The sequence below is a fragment of the Zophobas morio genome, unplaced genomic scaffold, assembly GCF_036711695.1.
Source record: "Zophobas morio isolate AGI-343-1 ecotype UQ-CSIRO unplaced genomic scaffold, CSIRO_AGI_Zmor_V1 ptg000238l, whole genome shotgun sequence".
NCBI lineage: Eukaryota > Metazoa > Arthropoda > Insecta > Coleoptera > Tenebrionidae > Zophobas > Zophobas morio.
In genome coordinates, this window is record NW_026972342.1 from 167839 (window position 1) to 186088 (window position 18250).

Sequence of the window (18250 nt, forward strand, 5' to 3'; positions counted from 1 at the left end):
TTTATTATTTATTTAAGTCGGTAACCAAAAATTCTATAGCTTAACTAAAACCTCTGGAAATAAGTTAGTTTTGGATTATTTTGTCCTCTCTTAGCTAGTAGACTCTGAAAATTTGCTAATAATAGTAGCTAACTTAATATGACTTCGGTATGAAAATCATAAGTTAGCATTCGTATTTTTTAGAACCATTAACTTCCAGTATTAATTTCAAAATTTATTATCTTTAAACTCGGTGTATATATATATAGTTACACTTATTTTTAAAATCTTAAAAACTAATTAAATTTTGAGTTTAAAAGCATTTACAGTTATATTCACACCTAAAAAAAATTGCCTTTAACACAAATTTTGTTACACAAAAAATTTGTTCGAGTCAGTCAGAATGGTTTTAAACGCTTATAAAGAAGAGACTTCAGTGCATTTAGAACGACAAAAACAACTTGAAAAAAAGGTGAAAAAGAGTCTTTAATAATAGGAAACCCGACCAAAAAAAAGATTTATGATATAAAAATATTAAACGGCGTAACTGCCTTACTTTTCTTCAGAGGCTCATTACTATAAATTTTTTTTTGCTCCCGTAGTTGGCAATGTCCACGTGTTATCGAGTTTAATGAGGTTGGCCTTTTAGGGCTTTTATTGTTAAATAACTTCACCTATGTGTATTCGTGGTATAACATGACGATTTGTATTGCCGTGCCGAGTTATCAATGTTGCATTTTTGAATAATTATTGTTGTAATGTCGAATTATAGCTGTGATGTTTGTACAGCATTTACAGAAAAGTTTATTTCCTCCCAGAACGGGTAATATGAAAAAAGTTACTGCTCCCAGGCATAGTTTGGTGGAACTAGTTAAAGATGGCGATACCCGCACGCGTTCTTCTTTAACTCTTGATTCAAGTCTTAAGCATAAAATAATTGAAGATTTCAATTTATTACCTAGAAGAATTACTTTTGTCCCTCCCCGAAAAATATATTCTCCTGACGAATTATATAAAGAGCCTGAGACTTTAAATGCAATAGGAAGTCATAATGTATACGAGAGTGAGTTCATTACTTTCCAAAAAACAATTTTTTTTTACTCTTTTTTAAAAAAAAGCAAAAGGGTCTAAAGATAGTTACCATAAACCCGAAGATATACCTCGAAAATTCTATAATTTTAATGGTTTGGAACTATCAACCTACCAACTGTTTGCTAGTAAATTAATCGAAGACTTAATGAAATGGAAGAAAGTTAAACAGATCTTTTTGTTCATTCGCTTATTCCTGGTTGCCTTCTGATTTCTTACAGGTTTACTCTTTGAGTAAAGGTCTAGGAAACTACGGAAATACCTGTTATATCAATTCCGCGTTGCAGTGTCTGCTTCATACCCCACCGCTCGCTAACTTTTTGCTCGATAACGCCCATTCTCAATCTTGTAGAATTCCGGAAGATTGCTATTGTGCTTTTTGCGATTTGGAAAATCTGGCTCTTAAAGTACGTAATAACTTTATTATTTTAGCCGTTCAGTAATTTTTTGTTTGTTAAGTCATGAAGATACACACTCTAAAACTTTAATAATTTAATTTTTCAGCCTTTTTATTTAAAGAACACGTTCTGCCTCAAATCTTTAATAATTTTTTTATTGTAAATTTCTGTTTCAGGCTTTGCTTTTTTTTTTTCAAAAAATCAGGTGTATTCAGATGCGTCAAACACCCTTAAAAAATTTTCTATTTAATAATTAAACTAAACTTGAGTATCAATTAGATCTTCAAGTCTTCCAAATCTTCTGCTATCATATATCCGAAAATGTTTTTTTCTCGTCTGAAACAAGTAGCCAAACATTTTTGCCGAACTCAGCAAGAGGATACTCACGAATATTTACGCCTTTTGATAGATTCCTTGCAAGAAAGTTGTTTACATGGTTATGAAAAGTACTTTTATATATTTTAGTTTAAAATCATTTTTTTAATTTTTTTGTTAGAAATTTAGAAGATAAAATTAAAGAAACTTCATTTATTCATCAAGTATTTGGGGGTTATTTGCGGAGTCAGATCAAGTGTCTCTGCTGCGGTCACGATTCCAACTCGTTTGAAACAATCTTGGATCTTAGCCTCAACGTTCAAAGTTCAGTCGAGAAAAGTCTGAGGCTTCTTGTAGAGCCGGAGATTTTGGATAAAGACAACCTATACTACTGTGAGAAGTGCGCTAGAAAAGTCCCGGCTAGTAAGTCCTTTTCCATCCACGTGCCCCCACGTGTGCTCTGCTTGCATCTAAAACGTTTCGATTTCCGTAGTGAAGGTTTTTCATTTCATTCCTGAGCTTGTAACGTATTACGTTAAAAAAGAAAATTCTTAGGGAAAAAGATTAAGTCTAAAGTTATTTACGGCGAACATTTAGATTTGAGTCCGTTTTTAAGCAGTAACACCTCTAAAGAGCCGGTGCTATATCAGTTGTACGGTGTTCTTGTTCATGACGGTAACTATAAGGCACCTATAGTTTTTGCCTCATACCCAATCTCTACCCTTTTTGAGGGCTTACGCTCCACTCTGGCCACTATCACTGCTACGTTCGCGGTTCCAACCAGCTGTGGCAGTGCATAGACGACGAACTTGTTAAGTTATTACGAGTTTACCTGTTTAAAAGTTGCTCTCACTTAAGCTCAAAATAGGTTTCCAGTGCAAGCATAAAAACTGTGTTGCACCAGCAGGCATATTTACTCTTCTACATCAGAATCAGAGATGTAAAATTTATTTGTTTTTGCTTTATACTCCGTAAATCTCGCACGTTGTTAGACTAAAGGGTGCTCTTTTGAAAAAAGTTCCAGCTTAGCTTCCTTAAAAGCAGCCTGCTCTCCGTCTAAAGTTGTTTCTTTTCGTAAAAGTCGGCCAGAAACGCACACTAAAGCATCTCCTAACGCGACTGACTCCGCTTGGGTTGTGGAGAAGATTTCACCGGGAAGCCCCAGCTGCACTCAAAAGAATTACGACAACACCGTCGTCCACTGGGACGAATATATTAAAGATGTTGGAACTCGTACTCAATCAAAAAAAACAGCTTCTTCGAGGCTTATAAGGTCGTGGGACGGCAGTTTTAAGCAAAATATATTCAATCCGGGTGAGCAGAAATATAAATTTCAAGAGATAGGGCCAGCAGGTAGACTTTTTATAATTTCTCTTTGCTTTTCTTGTTGGTTATATTTGGATTATTAGTAACTTCATGGGAAGGAGGGCCCAACTCGATAGACACCGTTGTCGATCTCTGCAAATTCGAGAGAGATGAAGAAGATGAGTTATTGGATAAGGGCAAGCTAAAGAAAGCCAGGACGAAGAGATTTGAAAGCCTTTCGGCCCATTTTAGTCAGAGCAACCCTTTTCAACTATTTTTTTCTAATAAGAAGTCTAAAAGCTCTTGAGACTATAAATTTACTGCAAACCGCTACTCTGACATATTTTTATTATTATATTTAGTTATTAACAATAAATTTTATTAAAGTTTTTTTAATCTTCATCTTCGCTTGATTCTTGAACCTTATACTTCTTAGCTTGTTGGTTAGCCCTAATAATAGGGGAGAGGGCGAAAAGAGATTTAATTTTTAACTGAAGATACCTTCTAGACTGTCTTGTGGTCCTCCCTTTTCCCATGCATCCCTCCAAGTGCGGAGCAAAACGAGAAGCCACGACTACTCTCTGGCAGTTGTTGCATTTAAATGATTCAGTTTTGTATTTATCGGGGTTTTGACCATAAATATCGAAACCGACTTCGCAAGTTTTTTTACTAAGAAAGTAAAGTGGACTCTTTAAAAAGAGTGCTAGCTTTTAAGAAATGTGTGTTTTTTTGTTAAAAAGGTTTTACAGAGAGCAGAATAGAAAGTTGCGAGGTTGCATTAGAAAAAGGGTCGTAAAAAATTTGAAAAGAAAGTACATATGTATTGTCAGATATATAATATACTTACGTATTTACTTGTTTAGAAATTCTCGCCAGTTTAAAGGCTTTGTGTATAATAAATATTACTTCTAAAGTAAGATCATCTATTATTTCTCCAAACACCTCTGAAGTCTTTTTGAAATTAGTTTGTGCTAAAATGTGTGGTGTAACAGTTTACCCAAAAGTTTAAAGAAGAGCGGGTTGATAGATTTGTTATCAAACGATCTAAATATTTCTTTTTATTTTCCAGTCTTTTTAGTTCCTCCACAAAAAAATTTAGGTCACCCCTAAAAATTTAATAAACTCCGTATAAAACTTTAAAGGTCTACAGTTATGATGACCTCCCAGCATCACAAGCACCCTGGGAACTTTTGCTCATCACAGTTGAGTAGAACCAACCCAACCCGTATCACTTATTTAAAAAATTTAGAAGCTACTCGGCAGTAATGCCCGAATCTGTCTGCACCATTACCGTTTTATGATTTAGCAGATAAAAACACTTTTTGGCCCTAACAAGGAGTCAAAAATAGAAATACTTAACGCTTACCTTATTCGACTTTTTGGACTGTGTTAACTGATAACAGAAGATTTATACGTCATTCACCAGCTCACACTTTCTAATATGAAATTAATTGTACGTTCTTACAAAACAGTATCTGGCTAGCGCTCTACAACAAAAGGCAAAAATATAATCGACACAAAACACATTGAAGAACCTGCTAAATTTAGAAACCGAACGGCAAGCGAAATTATTGGTCAAGAAAATGATTTTTAACCCAAAATTTTCGGGTCAGAAATTAGAGACAAAAAAAAAGAAACTAAATATTTGAGGTTTTTCATTGGTTAGCAAAATTCTTAAGGTGAATAAAAAAAAAATTGCCTTTCTGGCTAACCTTTAAAATTTACCTTATAAACGAGAATAACTGCTTTTTGGCTTTATTGTTTATAAATTAAGTCAACTTTATGTACTAGCTGCTTCAACAAACTGTATAAAGAAAAATATTAAGATCTTAGAATTTGGCTCCTGGACTTTTATTATTAAGGAAAAACTAGTAAATTTACTTGAGACACCTCTATCATTGTTATTTTCCTAACAGTATAACTATTTATTGTTTACTTATTGCCTGATTATATATCTTTAAACAGTTAAACTCATTTAAACGATTTCAAAGATAAACTCAAAGTTAAGATGTCAGCGGTTATACTTAACACAGTACAAAAACGCAATGTAAAACACAATGACTACAATAAAATACCTTCAATATTTTAAAACAAAAATATTATTAAAAGCCTAAATGTCCATAAAATTTTTACCATGTTATATAAAAAAGTACGCTCGCTTGATCAAAAGCATTGTTGACGAATTTCATTTAAAAAAATTATAAGTAGAAACAAATTTCAAACTACAAAGTACCTTTTTAGCTACTTCTCCCTCTTATATCATAAATTTGGATGTTGTTGTTAAAAGCAGTGGTAAACATTTACCTTACTCTCTTTTTTAATAACCTTAAAAGAGATAAGTGCACTATTACACAGGTTTTTTGAAATCTCTTTATCAATAGATCTCAGCTTATATAGACTGAGCTACCCTGTTTACTTGAACCAAGTGCAGACAGAAATTACATAAAGACATAGCTCAAAGTAAAGATTATTTTTCGGTAGTTATTGAGAACGTATCAGTTCTTCAAACTAAAAAAAGGAAGGAAGCGAGTTAAGTGTTTCTAGTAAGCATTAAAGATAATTTTAAGTAATAGTTGAAAGCTAATATAATGAAAAAAATTAATTTAAATTTTTGGGTAAATACTTTTAATTAGTTAGCACGCTAAGACATTTGGTTGCGCCTTATTGGAAAAGAAAAGGAGTCACTTCGAAATACATAAGTATTCACCTCCTCAGTGAACTGAAGAGTTCTCGTGCAACTGGAAGTTAAGTAATTATATAACATCAAGGCATCATCGTTTTAGAAACTAACTATATGTCACTAAGTTATCTATGTCTACATGGCCTTAGGACTTTAAAGCAAGGATCATTAACCAAAAAAATTGTTTGCCATCTTCACCCTGCTTTTGATTTTAACCAAATTTTCAAATTTTAGTTAATTATACAAATTAAAATGTTCGTTAGTGTTTTTCTCTGTTTAAAGGTTTACTTTCCATAAACGGGTATTTTTATCAATTAATATATTGTAAGGTGTTTTGCTTGAGACCCTGAAGCACAATTTTTTTTCTTTTAAAAGCGCTCCGTATGTGTAAGTTTGGTATTTCTCTTTTTTAATTTCTTTAATACTTTTCACATCTACTTTTTTGTCACTATTGTTGCGTCGATCCATGACTTATGCAAAGCACTTGCAAGTAAAACAATTTATTCATTGCGGTTGTTGTTCGTACTTTGCAATTCATGTTAAAATTGATGTTTGAGTTACACCTCTGTGGGTTGTTTTCTTGTAAAAATATAAAATAAAAGGCCAAGAGCAGCTATCTAAAAAGACGACCTAAGCTTGAAGGTATTGGCCTTTATGAGTGAATTGGTTTAGCTAAAACTGTGAAGACTCAATTTGACTGTCGAGAATTGATTATTAGCTGTTTATCAGCAAACTAAAAAATGACACCTTTAAATACTATTTTAAACTATAATTTGCTCACATGTTATAAAATTTTATGTATTTTTACTAGAATCTTAGTTAACGACCTCGTTACCATCTCCGTCTAACAGTTTTTTTGTTCCGTCTTTTTCTAAGAAGACCTTGTCATTAACTACTGTTTATCTTGAGAGTAGATCCACTTTTATATATAGAATGTCAGATACCAGTCAAAATTATTTGTTATTAGTTGCATCTTTGTAATTTGCTCTTCCTTCTACTGACTTCAACCTACGTTTGTTTTTAAAATTTGCTATTTATTTTGGGGCTCATTTATCTCATATAATTCTTTCAAGTAACTTGATCGTATCCTTTAATATATTATTATATACATTTGACTTAAATAAAGCTTTACAACGACCCTCTCGTGCATCCAAAGGGCAAGCCGCGTATGCATATGACAAGGGCATCCGTTGTAAGATAGACAAGCTCACATAGATCTTTACTTAAATAATCGCATTAAAAACATTCCATGCCTTTTCTTGACTTCTTTGGACTCAGCGTTAGTATTTGTTTTAAGCAATCGACCGAAGGTTCAAAGATAGAACAGTATTAGATGTACGTTACTATTTAGTTTCACCTGTTTTTTTATTATGGTGGAAAAAGAAGGGCAAAAGTATAAACCTTTTGTGCTTTCGGGCTGTTCCTTTTTATCTAACTTACTAGAAGTAACAAATAGCTTAGGATATACTTATTAATTAATATATTTTAAACCCACTGAACTATATATATTATACTATAAGGTTACTCTAGTAGTTAGCCAAATTATACAACAATAAATGAGCTCTGTTTACAACTCCTAAATCTTGTAACAGAGGAGCACTTAAGTTTGACCACTTTCCGTTTTTCTTTCACCCGATATAGTAGCTGTATACACGAGTTAAATAATTAGCACCAAGGGAAACTAAACTCTTGTTAGTATATATAATCAGATAGTCGAGTGACTTCAGAAAACACCACTTTTTCCTTACCCATAGCCTCTTCATATTAAAAAGCTGCTTTATTTTTGTTCAGCTTAACCATTGAGTGTTCATAAAGAAGTTAAGTATATACGTTTTCGCATATAGCCCTTTTTTAATTTTTATAGAAGAGATTTATCTATTACAAACTTTGCAAAGCTTTCTTTAGATGCTTAGGTCATCGCGCATTCAACCCTCGATATGCTCCACACAAAACTTTCTGGTCGACTATCTCAACACTCCCTTGGTAGCAACCACTAGCTTTCTCTATTAAAGATTACTCCCAGCATAACTTTTTTTTTATGCTTATTTTTTAAGAATTTCAGTTTACTCCTTTAGGTTAATAATTTCGACTTCTATCATCTGCACCTAACACTATAGTTTGTATAAAATACCTTTAAATTCCGTACTAAGGCCATTCCCTTTTACTCCCTTTGGGGAGAAGGGGGTTTGAAAAAGTAAACTTCAAACCGAAGCTACCTTAATTACCTACTACTCCAAATTTATTGCCTTTTAGATAGTATATTAACTTTATATTTTGAGAAGTCTCGTCTATATGTCCTGTGCTCTCTTTATAAATTTCCTCTGGCAGTTTCCTTATTCACTAAATTACAGCGCCTGTTTTCCAGTATGCCATAAGTAATACGTAATAAACCTGCTCAATTTTATTGAAATTAAACATTAGTAAAATATAGTCTTATATTATTTTGCAATAAAGATTGTAACTTCAATTATCCTTGCTCAGTCTCTATTTCATATAAGCTCGCGCACTTGTTTTTGGCTTTGTTATTACAATATAAAATTCTAATGGCTTTATTACACCAAACAGGTAAGCATCTTTTTCAACAGTTATTTATATCGTTCTAAACAATTCTTACAAAAATAGTATTTATTACACTTTTTAAACGTGCAATCATGTCATTATTCGCACTTCATCACGTATATGCAAATTACTCTGTAATATAATTTTTCAAACATGATTGTAAACAAAGCTTCGCTGAAGTTAACCTAAAAAAAACAGCGGAGTGGGCTTATAATTAAGTGGTTTAACCTCATTCAAAAAACTTGACACTTTGTTTTCGGTTGACATGTGCTAGAGGTTGGGCTACTACTAAGTTAGTAAAAAATATTAGTCAAGTTTATTTGGGGAGTCTAAATGAAGTCAACCTCTTTTTGAGCGCTAAAGAATTTTAATATCACTTACATAACATTTGTTTACCCGTTTATATTTTTAACTTAATGTCAGAGCGCTATAATTTTTCTTTAACAACCTTTTCTCCCTCTGGAAAGCTGGTACAAATTGAGTACGCTCTGAACGCTGTTCAATCAGGGGCCACATCTATTGGAATAAAAGGCATTCTTCTCTGCCTGCTAAAATGTTTATTACTTTTGGAAAAAAAATTTTTTTAATTCAAAAAGCCACGAACGGTATTGTTATTGCTACTGAAAAAAAGCTCTCTTCAGTGTTGGTGGATGAGACCAGTGTTGATAAAATTTCCCAGGTTAATGAACATATTGGAGTGGTCTACAGGTCCAGTGTAAATTATTTATGCTTTATTTAAAGTAATCTATACTTCAAAAAAGTGGTTTAGGAGCAGATTCGCGAATTTTAGTTAAAAAGGCCCAAAAAATTGCACAGGTTTTATGTTTTTTAAAGAAGCGTTTATTTTTCTTCTTTCCTTTAATTTAATACTATTGTTTTTAGGTTTACTACAATATATATAAAGAACAAATGCCAACTTTACAAAATGTGCTGGAAGTTGCTTCTGTTATGCAGGAATTTACACAATCCGGGTAGCACCTTTTACAGTTATTGTGTTATATATTAAAGCTTGTTTTTTTTTTGGTGGTTTTCTTGTAGTAGTTTAAGTTTGTAATGTTGACTTATCATTTTACTTTCTTTTCTTTATACCAAATATAATTTAAAAGTATTGTTTACTTTATTAGAGGTGTTCGTCCTTACGGTGTTTCGTTGCTAATGGCTGGCTACGACCATCAAGGCCCGAAGCTCTACCAGATCGACCCTTCAGGTGGACCCCCTCCTTCTCTTCGAATTTAGAAAGCCACTGAACTTTTTTGAGCACAACAGGCTCTTATTTTGCTTGGAAAGCTTCTGCTATCGGACGAAATTCCACTAATGCTAAAAATTTTTTAGAAAAAAGGTTTTTGGCCTTTATTAATTTTATAATATATAATAATTTTTTTTAGATATAATAAGGATATGGAACTGGAAGATGCCGTCCACACTGCCATTCTTGCTTTAAAAGAAGGTCTTTGTCCCTCTTCTTTTGTGTCTGAGATTTGTAGGTGTAGCGTATGTTACAGGTTTTGAGGGGGAAATGACGGAAAATAATATTGAAGTTGGGATAGCCGTGTATTTTTTTAAGATCTTATTATAAGTTTTTAGATTCTATTTATTGTTTTTTATACCAGAAAAGATTCCTTTAAACGGTTGTTGCCGCAGGAAATCAGGCTTTACCTGTCGATTATATAATAAATATTTAAAAACGTTTATCACTTTATATTTAGTTGAACTTGCCGTTTTCTCTTTGATAAAATTACTTTATCTTTTTTATATAATTTCTTTGCTTTACCCTTTTTCTTAAAAACCCGAACGGTTCCTACTTTTTTATTGTTTAAGATGCTGTTACGCACTAATAGCTTAAAGATGTGTTTGTGGTGGCCAAATTGTTATCGAGGTCGATAAATATATTTTGAGTGTACTACTTTTATAATTTTTTTATACAAACTGTAACCATGCAAACAAGTTTTACTACCGGTATTTTCTTTTATTACTTAAGTCATTTTCCTTTAAAAATCTTACCACTCTATTTAGGTATGAGATATGGCCTGATATTTATAAAATTATAATTATGTTTAGCGGAACTACATGAAGGATAAGACAAAAAATTATCAACGGTATATATTCGATATATAAAGTAAAATTAAGAAAACGATTTCTGCTCGATAGAGACTACTAACTCTAATATTAATGCTTGTTAAGACTACATAACTCACTGATGTAAGTTTTCACCCTTTGGCGTTGCGGGAGGTCTAGAGTACCGAAAACATAATAAAAAGATTGAAATTATTAAGAAAAACTTGGTTGATAAGGCTCGTTCTCAAAAAAAATAACCCAAAGGATTAGTAATATTTTCTGTAAAAAAACGAATTTCATAGCTAGGGATGTGCTAGTATATTACCGGTACTATCTAATTAATAGGTCTAATTCTCGACTTAATTTGAAATAATTTAGTACAAACTCTTAAGTTTTAAAACTAAAAAAAAGTCGAACTGTTTATAAATTTCAATAAAGAGGCGCCTCCGAGTGATATAAAATTGTTTAAACCTCTACCTCTACAAAGCTCCATTATTAATGTTAAACTTTTTAACTTTATGTTTTTCTATAAAATATAAAGTAGTTCGCAAAGAGGGCCTCGGAGAGGGAGAGTATTTGCTCTTGCAGAATGTGCAACAGCCCTCAACCATAAATAGAAGGGAACTCTTAGAACTCAACTGCGAGTTTGGTTTAGTTTCATTCTTACACTTCTTTTAATTATATACGTGTTAAGAGTTAATATAAACCATATTATCAAAGAAGACAAGCATATTAACCATAAATAGTTTATAAGTTATATAGGGTTTACAATCTTAAGATACCTTTTACGTTTAGGGCAAACCAAACAAGATGTATGCAGAAAATCTGGCAAAATAATTATCCCTTCGATTCTATATAGGCTATAAGTAAAACGCCGGTACTTATTTTCAAAATGTAATTAATTTTTTTTGAGTTTTATTAAAAAGTTTCTGTCTATATTAATTTATATGAATATTTGTAATTATGTTATAAAAGCGAAGAATTGTAATCATTTCTTGTAGGAGCAATCGTGTTCACTTACGAGAAATCGTTGTAACCAATAAAACATCTGGTTAAAATTAACCTTACTCCACCTTTAACCTATCCTTTCCGTTTAGTCTTTTTGACAATTTAATTTGCTTAGAGGTATGCACCAGTTTAAGAGTTCCAAAAAAGCAAAAGAGCTACACAAAGGAAGCGTTTATGAAAAGTTGTCGTAGTGTCTTAAGTTTCACTGTAAATTTAAATAAAATAACGAGTGTGGCACTTGCAAATATACCCAGCTATATTTTGGTGGTCTGGTAATGTTGCAATGACTAGCTAAACCCTAGTACTGGTACAAAGCTTGATAATCAAAAAAATGTAAATTTTCATTATCTTATCCTTACTGGCTACAACTAAACCGCAATAATACGCAGGTAGATCATAATTAACGTGTGTTCTAAAATTCATTAATTTTTTAAGGTCGATTCATACACAGATTCATACACACTATGACTAACCCCACGGTAAATACAGCTTGTATCTACTACAGTTTAGCCTGCTTTCTCTAGCTTCCATTTCTTTGAATTAATTAATTATTTTTATTAGTTTGGTAATGAATTCCCTAAAGGTTTATAATTGTATTCGCTCTTCTAGCACTTATTAGATAATTAACTTGTTACCTATAAATAGGTATCAATTCTGTTACTATGGAGATAACAACCAATTCATAACCAGCTCGCCATGACACTAAAAAACATCTTACATTTATGAAACAGGAATGCAAAATTGCAAGTTTAAATTCGAATGGAGTGAATATAATTATGTTCTGGAACATAATATCGCTTTTCCAGGAAAAAAAAAAACCTTACAATGTACTATACATTCTAAACAATAAGTAAAAGGTCTTATGTGCAACTGCACCTACTCTTTTCTCTTAATGCATGGTTTGTTTATAATATTAAACCTCTTAAATAGAGATTGCAAACAGGATCCACTCTCTTTGGATTGAAAAATAAAAGTTGTAATCTTTTATTATTTAATTAATTTTTTTTTGTAGAAATCCTTCACAAACAATTTAAGATCCTTTCATTCGTGATTTTAAAAGTCTTTTTTCCTTATGACGTGGTTATAACTCATAACACCAACATGTTCGTTACGTCTGTCACTTGTTATTAATATTAGCCTATTATGAGAAATAAACTCTCAATTTTGTTAATCTTCAACTTAAAATTAAACTTGTAACCCATATTCGGTTTCACCCCTCTGGGTTGCATTCCCTAATATTGATCGATAACATGATAGTAGGAGAACTTACAACTTTTACCTTAAATGAACTGGTGCAAAGGAGAAACACAGTAAGTAAAAAAACTAAGGAGAGGGAAGTTAAACATTTTATTATATAAAACTCCTCTTACTAAGTTTGTTCGATTTCTCTTATACAATTTTGGCTTAAGATTAAATAAATTGTAAATTTTGTATATAAAAAATCTTTTCTGTTGTAAACAATAAAATATAACAAACTAAGTTATTCGACCTATTATTATCCTGCTTTATACTATGTAGAATAATTTTTGCGCAGCTTAATATACTTTAATTCATATAAAACTGTCCTTACCTACATTTTTGCCCTAAGATCTTAGTCATGTCTGTTTAAAACGTTCTTATTCTTAGTTTAAGAAAGTCAAGTCTAGTAGTTAGAGAATAAGCAGCCCTCTAAGCAAGCTAAGCAGGCGGGCATTAGGAGTTGAGAAGTTAAAAGAGTTTTTTTTTTTTAGCAATGGCATACTACGGCCGGTCTTCTTCAGAACCTAAGCGGCTTAATCTGAAATTCCCCTCCTCTGCAGGGGTTGAGGCAAAAGTGTCCGCCAGTGTACGCTCTTTAGAGAGCTATAATGACTGTCCCGAAGGACTGAAAAAGCAGAAATATCGAGTCCGGGCTCCCACCGTTCCGCTTAGTCTAGTGACCACCTAGGGACACTAGTCAGCACCGCTGCCAGTCAGGCCTCCGCAATTATGAGCCCCTCACCCTGAAGGGAGAATGCCCCCCAACCCTTCCACCACCCATAAACCTTCGTTGTTTACTGAAGTTAATAAGCTTTATATACGCACAAATGTAAACGATATTAAACCAATAGTAGCTAAGAGCGAGAAGCGTCAGGGGGTCTCTTAACAGCTTATTGGTCTTGACTTAATTAATATCATCCACGCTGAGGCTATCTTTTTCTATCAAGGTCTTTTCTCGTACTTGCCCTAAGCACTTAATAGTTTTATCATTTTGTTTTTTTTTAATTTTTTATCCTTAGCTCTTAAAAAGAGTTAATTTAAACGCTTGCCTTCTTTATAAACCTTAACCAATAGGTTTAAGATTTAGGTTTAAGGGTAAAGCTCGGCAGCTTAGAGCCTTGGAAAAATTTCTTTAACCCTGATGATAAAAGAACTACAACAAATTAATTAGAAATTGCCCATTTGTAGTTTAGTCATGGAAGATTGACGATTTTTTAACATGTGTAGTTTCATCAGCCTCTAAAATCCCTAATTAATAGGAAAAAAGCTTTAAGAGGCTATAGTTTGCTTAATAAATTTAAATGACGATCTGTACTCTAAGCTTTGAAAGACTCTTGTTTGCTTAACGGATTTAATTAACAGCCTATAGTCTATAATTATTAAGTCTTAAAAGAATATCTTTAACACCCAAAACTACGATTAAGTATTACACTCTAACAAGGTAAAATATAGAATTTACAATTTGTTATTTTGTAGACAGTAAAAAACAGATAAGTTTAATTTTGCCAGCTTATAATATATATATTTAATATTCTGTATTAATTAGAATAAGTCGTTAACTTAGCAAATGACGAATTTGAAAAGAGTTTAACAGCCAATATGGTAAATTTTTATTTAATGTTAAAATTTCTATTTAGATGATCAAATTCATACGGTAAAAAGAGTTTAAAAACATTGGATCTCTTATTCCCCAAGTGGACAAGCATAAATGGTTTACTTTTTTATTTGTCGAAACATTTGTAGATAGCCTATAAACGCGTCATTCAAAAAAAATTTTATCATAAACAATGCTTTCTTATTTAGGTTGCTTTTCACGTGAGAAAATTGTGGCAATAGACCTTGGCCTTGCTTTATTACCAATAATTTGCACTGTCAACTCTTTAATAAAATTTTATGAACTTTAAAAATAGTTTATATGTGTTCTTATTCCTAATAATACCTAGCTTATCAAGAAAACCTAATTCCAGCACAGAACGAATACTATTAGAAGATATAAATATACTTACTTTTTACAAGGGAGAGTTCACCACAGGTAGGCGTCTCAGACCCATTCCTCAGCTAAACTGTGTAGGAGGTGAGGGCTGCAAATTGTTTGAGCCGGAATTTGTTTATTGTGAAAATGCTGGTTTCGATGGAAGTGGTACGTTATTGACACGTTATTGACATATTTTATATTATAAATAAAAAAACGGGGAAATTCTAACTTTTTTTGATATAATTTAGATGTACACTGGCGCTGTACTGCTCAGCTTCCCTTTCATCTAGAGCTTGGTAAAACTGTGGTGAGTTGTGAAGGCTACTCTCAACCTAATGACGTGTAATTTTATAGATTAAAAAAGTTATTTTGTTTGGCGTATGCGTTTTTTTAGGTACATATTAAAGGGCTCCTGTGGTTTAAAGTACGACTTACACATAAAACAAAACTTTCAACACCCTACGAGTCGAAAGGGCTTTACTAATAATAATTATCTTACAGTTTTCAACTTGGTTTGGTTTGCCGCTGCTGCTTTCATCATATATGCGGTCCTTAGCGGATTTTTAAGAACAGGAGGGCGTCCACTTTCAAACGGGAGGAATTTTAACTCTTTTTCCCCACCAGATTCACCTCCTCCTACTTACGATTCGCAAAACAATAATTTTTCTCGTTGCGATTCGTCTTTCTTTTCGTCCTCCTCTCCTTTTCGACGATTTTCCCGGCTAGGACTTGGTCACAATTTTTGGACAGGCTTGGGATTAGGGGCTTTATCCGGGTACTTCCTCGGCGGGGCCCAAAGGAACAGTTTTAGAAGTTATAGAAGTCGAGATTTTGGCTCCACGACGTTCAATTCACTTTCTGGTTCCTTTTTTGTTTAGATAAGGACTTTGGCTGTCAATGTTTTACTTTTTGGAACTTTAGATCCTTTAGAAACTATTCACGGCTCGTTTCCTACAAGAAGCTCTTCCACATATAGCTCAACGGGTTCTGGGACAACAGAAAGAAGATAATTACTTGCGAAATTTTAAATTGTATTAAAATTGAACTTAATTATTCTGGGTTGATCTTTTTAATATAAATTTATATCAATGAAATTTTCAAAAATTTGATAGTGAGAGAAAAGAAAGAGAATAATATAATTGACTTTGCTTTTATACACACTGGTTAATACTGATATGCTTGGTAGTATACTTCAGGAAGTTTTCTAACGGTGCTTGCTCTGAGCGTCTTAAATTCATAATTCAATTTAAAGTTGAGTTGAGCAGCGTTATTGTAAATCTTAGCTGCTCCTAACAGTCTTAAGGGAGAGTTATCACCAATTTAAGTAAATTTAAATTGGCAATTTAAGTTGTTGTTTCTGCTGACTAAACAGCTTTACTTTGTTTTAAATTTTAATTTGATATATAACTTCAAAAAAGTAAAGCGTTGGCTAAATACTGGAGTTGCGCCGTTAATAGTTGTATTTTTATTGAGTAACGACTTTTGCTTAAACTTATTTAAGTTTTTAAACATAATATGTTTTAGTAACTGTTTTTTCTATTTTGGCGGCTGTGCGAAGCGAGTCGCGCGTGTTCTCCACTTTATCACTATATCATTTACTTAATTTACTCAACGCAAGAACAAATTATTGTTTTCAAAAAATTTTAAGCACCTCTTTAGTAAACACATAATACCTTATAAAATTTCCCCTTTTCAGGGTTCTTATTAAAGGCGGACCCACTTTTAGTAGTAAAAGAGAAAACGTTGTGCTAAGTTTACTGTAGTAGGCCGCTTTTCCAACGCCTGGTGCAATAAGCATGTGTCAGTTTTGGAGTTACCAGACAAAAAATACAACGCCAACATACTTTAGGTGAAGGACTTCAAACTATAGAGGAAGAATTTCAAAAGAGTTAACGTCTATATTTTTTTACAAAAGAATTTCAAAAACCATTATTCTTCAGAAAAGCAACCAAAAGACGAAAGACACAGTCATAAAAGTTACTCTACTTTCCACCAATTAAAAAAAAAGAAAGTAGTCAGAGAGAATAACACAGGTTCCGTCTAATATGCCGATAGAGCCCTTAACTGTTTCAGTAATAATAGTGATAATAAATTAAATATAAGGATCTTTTCACCAGGCTTAAAAAAAGTATTAGCAACTAAAAGTTATCAGAGACCATGAAACAGCCGAAGAATTTAAGGCAAGTAGCCTATCCGTTGCGGTCTTTAACGTTAAACATTATTGAAGAACAACCACAGCTCATAAGACTAACTTTACTCCACGGTCTGACAAGTGCGAGGAAATATTTAACAAAAACAGAAGATAAAAGTGCCAAAAAAATAGATTAAAAGGAAGGCGCGAAAGCCTCAATATTATCACTATTATATTTTATTTATGAGTTGTGCAGATGCTCAGTTAAATGGAGCGCAGACTGCTTAGTTTTGCCGCTAACTCAGGTTATTTTGCGTTCTTCGTATCAAGTTTCCGGAACCATGAACTTATGTGCGCATATACATATGTGCGTGTACCAGGTTTACATGCAACAGATGTGTGCTTAAAGCGCAGTGCGGAGCCCTCGGAAGCGTGCGTCTATCAAGGATATATTTGTAAGTTCTTGAGCCCACTGGTAAATTATCATGCCTACTAATTTGTTCAAAAGAAATAGTCAGTTGCATTTCAGAAAAAGCTTTCAAGTTCTAGACTATCGTGCAACGTGTCATTACTCACGAAATAAGGTGCGCCGGCGGTTAGTCACAGGGGCTTGCTTTGTTGCGAATCCCCTGGTTGCCCTGGTCGACGGTTTTTCGTACGTTTAACTCTTTTAACGGTCAAAACTATGGGGCTTAAAATAGATTTGTTTTACGTTCACTGGTAACTGAATTTAACACTTTTTATGTTTTGTTGGTTGCTGCCTACTCCTTTAAAACATGGTACTTAAACTTAACCAAATTTGTTTGTCAGAGATCGAGTCTGTCGTTTAGAGTCAATTTCCATAGACCTACTCTTGCAAACTGAACCTAGGCAACAAGTGGTAAAAACAGTAACCAGTAACCTTTAAGGGGTTAAATAACAGAGACATAGGCATGATAGAGAGCACACACACTCTATAGAGGCGCAGTTAATTGCACAGGGCCCTCATGCTTGAAAAAGAACTAATAGTTCTTCACAATAATCTTTGGAAGGCGAAATTGTACAATGTGTTTAACGCTTACTCTATATAATTCCTTGTTCTACCTGAAACATATACCACGGGTTTCTACGCTGAAAAGTGACAGCTCTCAATTGAGTGTGCAGGTGTGCCTCCGAATTTGTCTCCTGTTGGAGGCGGGGCAAGATATCACACAGATCTTTTACTGACGCTGGCGGGCTTATTAAGCCAAGCACAGTCGGGTGAGCACGGCATATTTGCTATAGCCGAGGCCAAGGAAGTAGCTCAAGCACATGCCCCGCTAATAAGCAAAAGAGGTATACTGTGACTATGTGCAACAAGCTGGCATACGTTTCACTCGCATGGGCTTTCTATGCACCGTTAACTGTAGCAGCACTCTAGTACAGCAGAATGAACTGTTGAGGCTGCTAACTTGTGCGCCGTACTTCGTTGGCAACCATACTCTGCATAGTAATCTTGTAACTTTAAATAAACTAATTCAGCTCATAATAATAACAAT

At 33.2% G+C, this 18250-nt stretch overlaps 4 protein-coding genes across 4 annotated transcripts; 3 read left to right on the forward strand and 1 right to left on the reverse strand.

Moving 5' to 3' along the window:
* The first annotated feature begins 717 nt into the window (after window positions 1-717).
* LOC135146516 (ubiquitin carboxyl-terminal hydrolase 36-like) lies at window positions 718-3409 on the forward strand. The gene is made up of 10 exons (XM_064078644.1): window positions 718-1042; window positions 1098-1231; window positions 1290-1475; window positions 1746-1912; window positions 1963-2279; window positions 2337-2456; window positions 2513-2592; window positions 2650-2721; window positions 2774-3134; window positions 3191-3409. The coding sequence occupies exons 1-10, from the start codon at window positions 757-759 to the stop codon at window positions 3391-3393; spliced, it is 1926 nt and encodes a 641-aa protein (XP_063934714.1). The 5' UTR covers window positions 718-756; the 3' UTR covers window positions 3394-3409.
* Window positions 3410-3478: 69 nt separating this feature from the next.
* LOC135146528 (ataxin-7-like protein 3) lies at window positions 3479-4551 on the reverse strand. The gene is made up of 6 exons (XM_064078655.1): window positions 4453-4551; window positions 4247-4317; window positions 4084-4192; window positions 3934-4037; window positions 3588-3755; window positions 3479-3536 (listed from the first exon to the last, which is right to left on the reverse strand). The coding sequence occupies exons 2-6, from the start codon at window positions 4282-4284 to the stop codon at window positions 3479-3481; spliced, it is 477 nt and encodes a 158-aa protein (XP_063934725.1). The 5' UTR covers window positions 4285-4317; window positions 4453-4551.
* Window positions 4552-8658: 4107 nt separating this feature from the next.
* On the forward strand, window positions 8659-10004 carry LOC135146515 (uncharacterized). The gene is made up of 9 exons (XM_064078643.1): window positions 8659-8856; window positions 8922-9033; window positions 9087-9141; window positions 9208-9296; window positions 9450-9532; window positions 9592-9664; window positions 9711-9772; window positions 9828-9876; window positions 9936-10004. The coding sequence occupies exons 1-9, from the start codon at window positions 8742-8744 to the stop codon at window positions 9994-9996; spliced, it is 699 nt and encodes a 232-aa protein (XP_063934713.1). The 5' UTR covers window positions 8659-8741; the 3' UTR covers window positions 9997-10004.
* A 2668-nt stretch (window positions 10005-12672) lies between these two features.
* Window positions 12673-15612, forward strand: LOC135146529 (store-operated calcium entry-associated regulatory factor-like). Its single transcript, XM_064078656.1, has 5 exons — window positions 12673-12698; window positions 14595-14767; window positions 14851-14944; window positions 14997-15463; window positions 15524-15612. Exons 1-5 carry the CDS (start codon window positions 12673-12675, stop codon window positions 15610-15612), a joined length of 849 nt encoding a protein of 282 aa, XP_063934726.1.
* Window positions 15613-18250: the final 2638 nt, after the last annotated feature.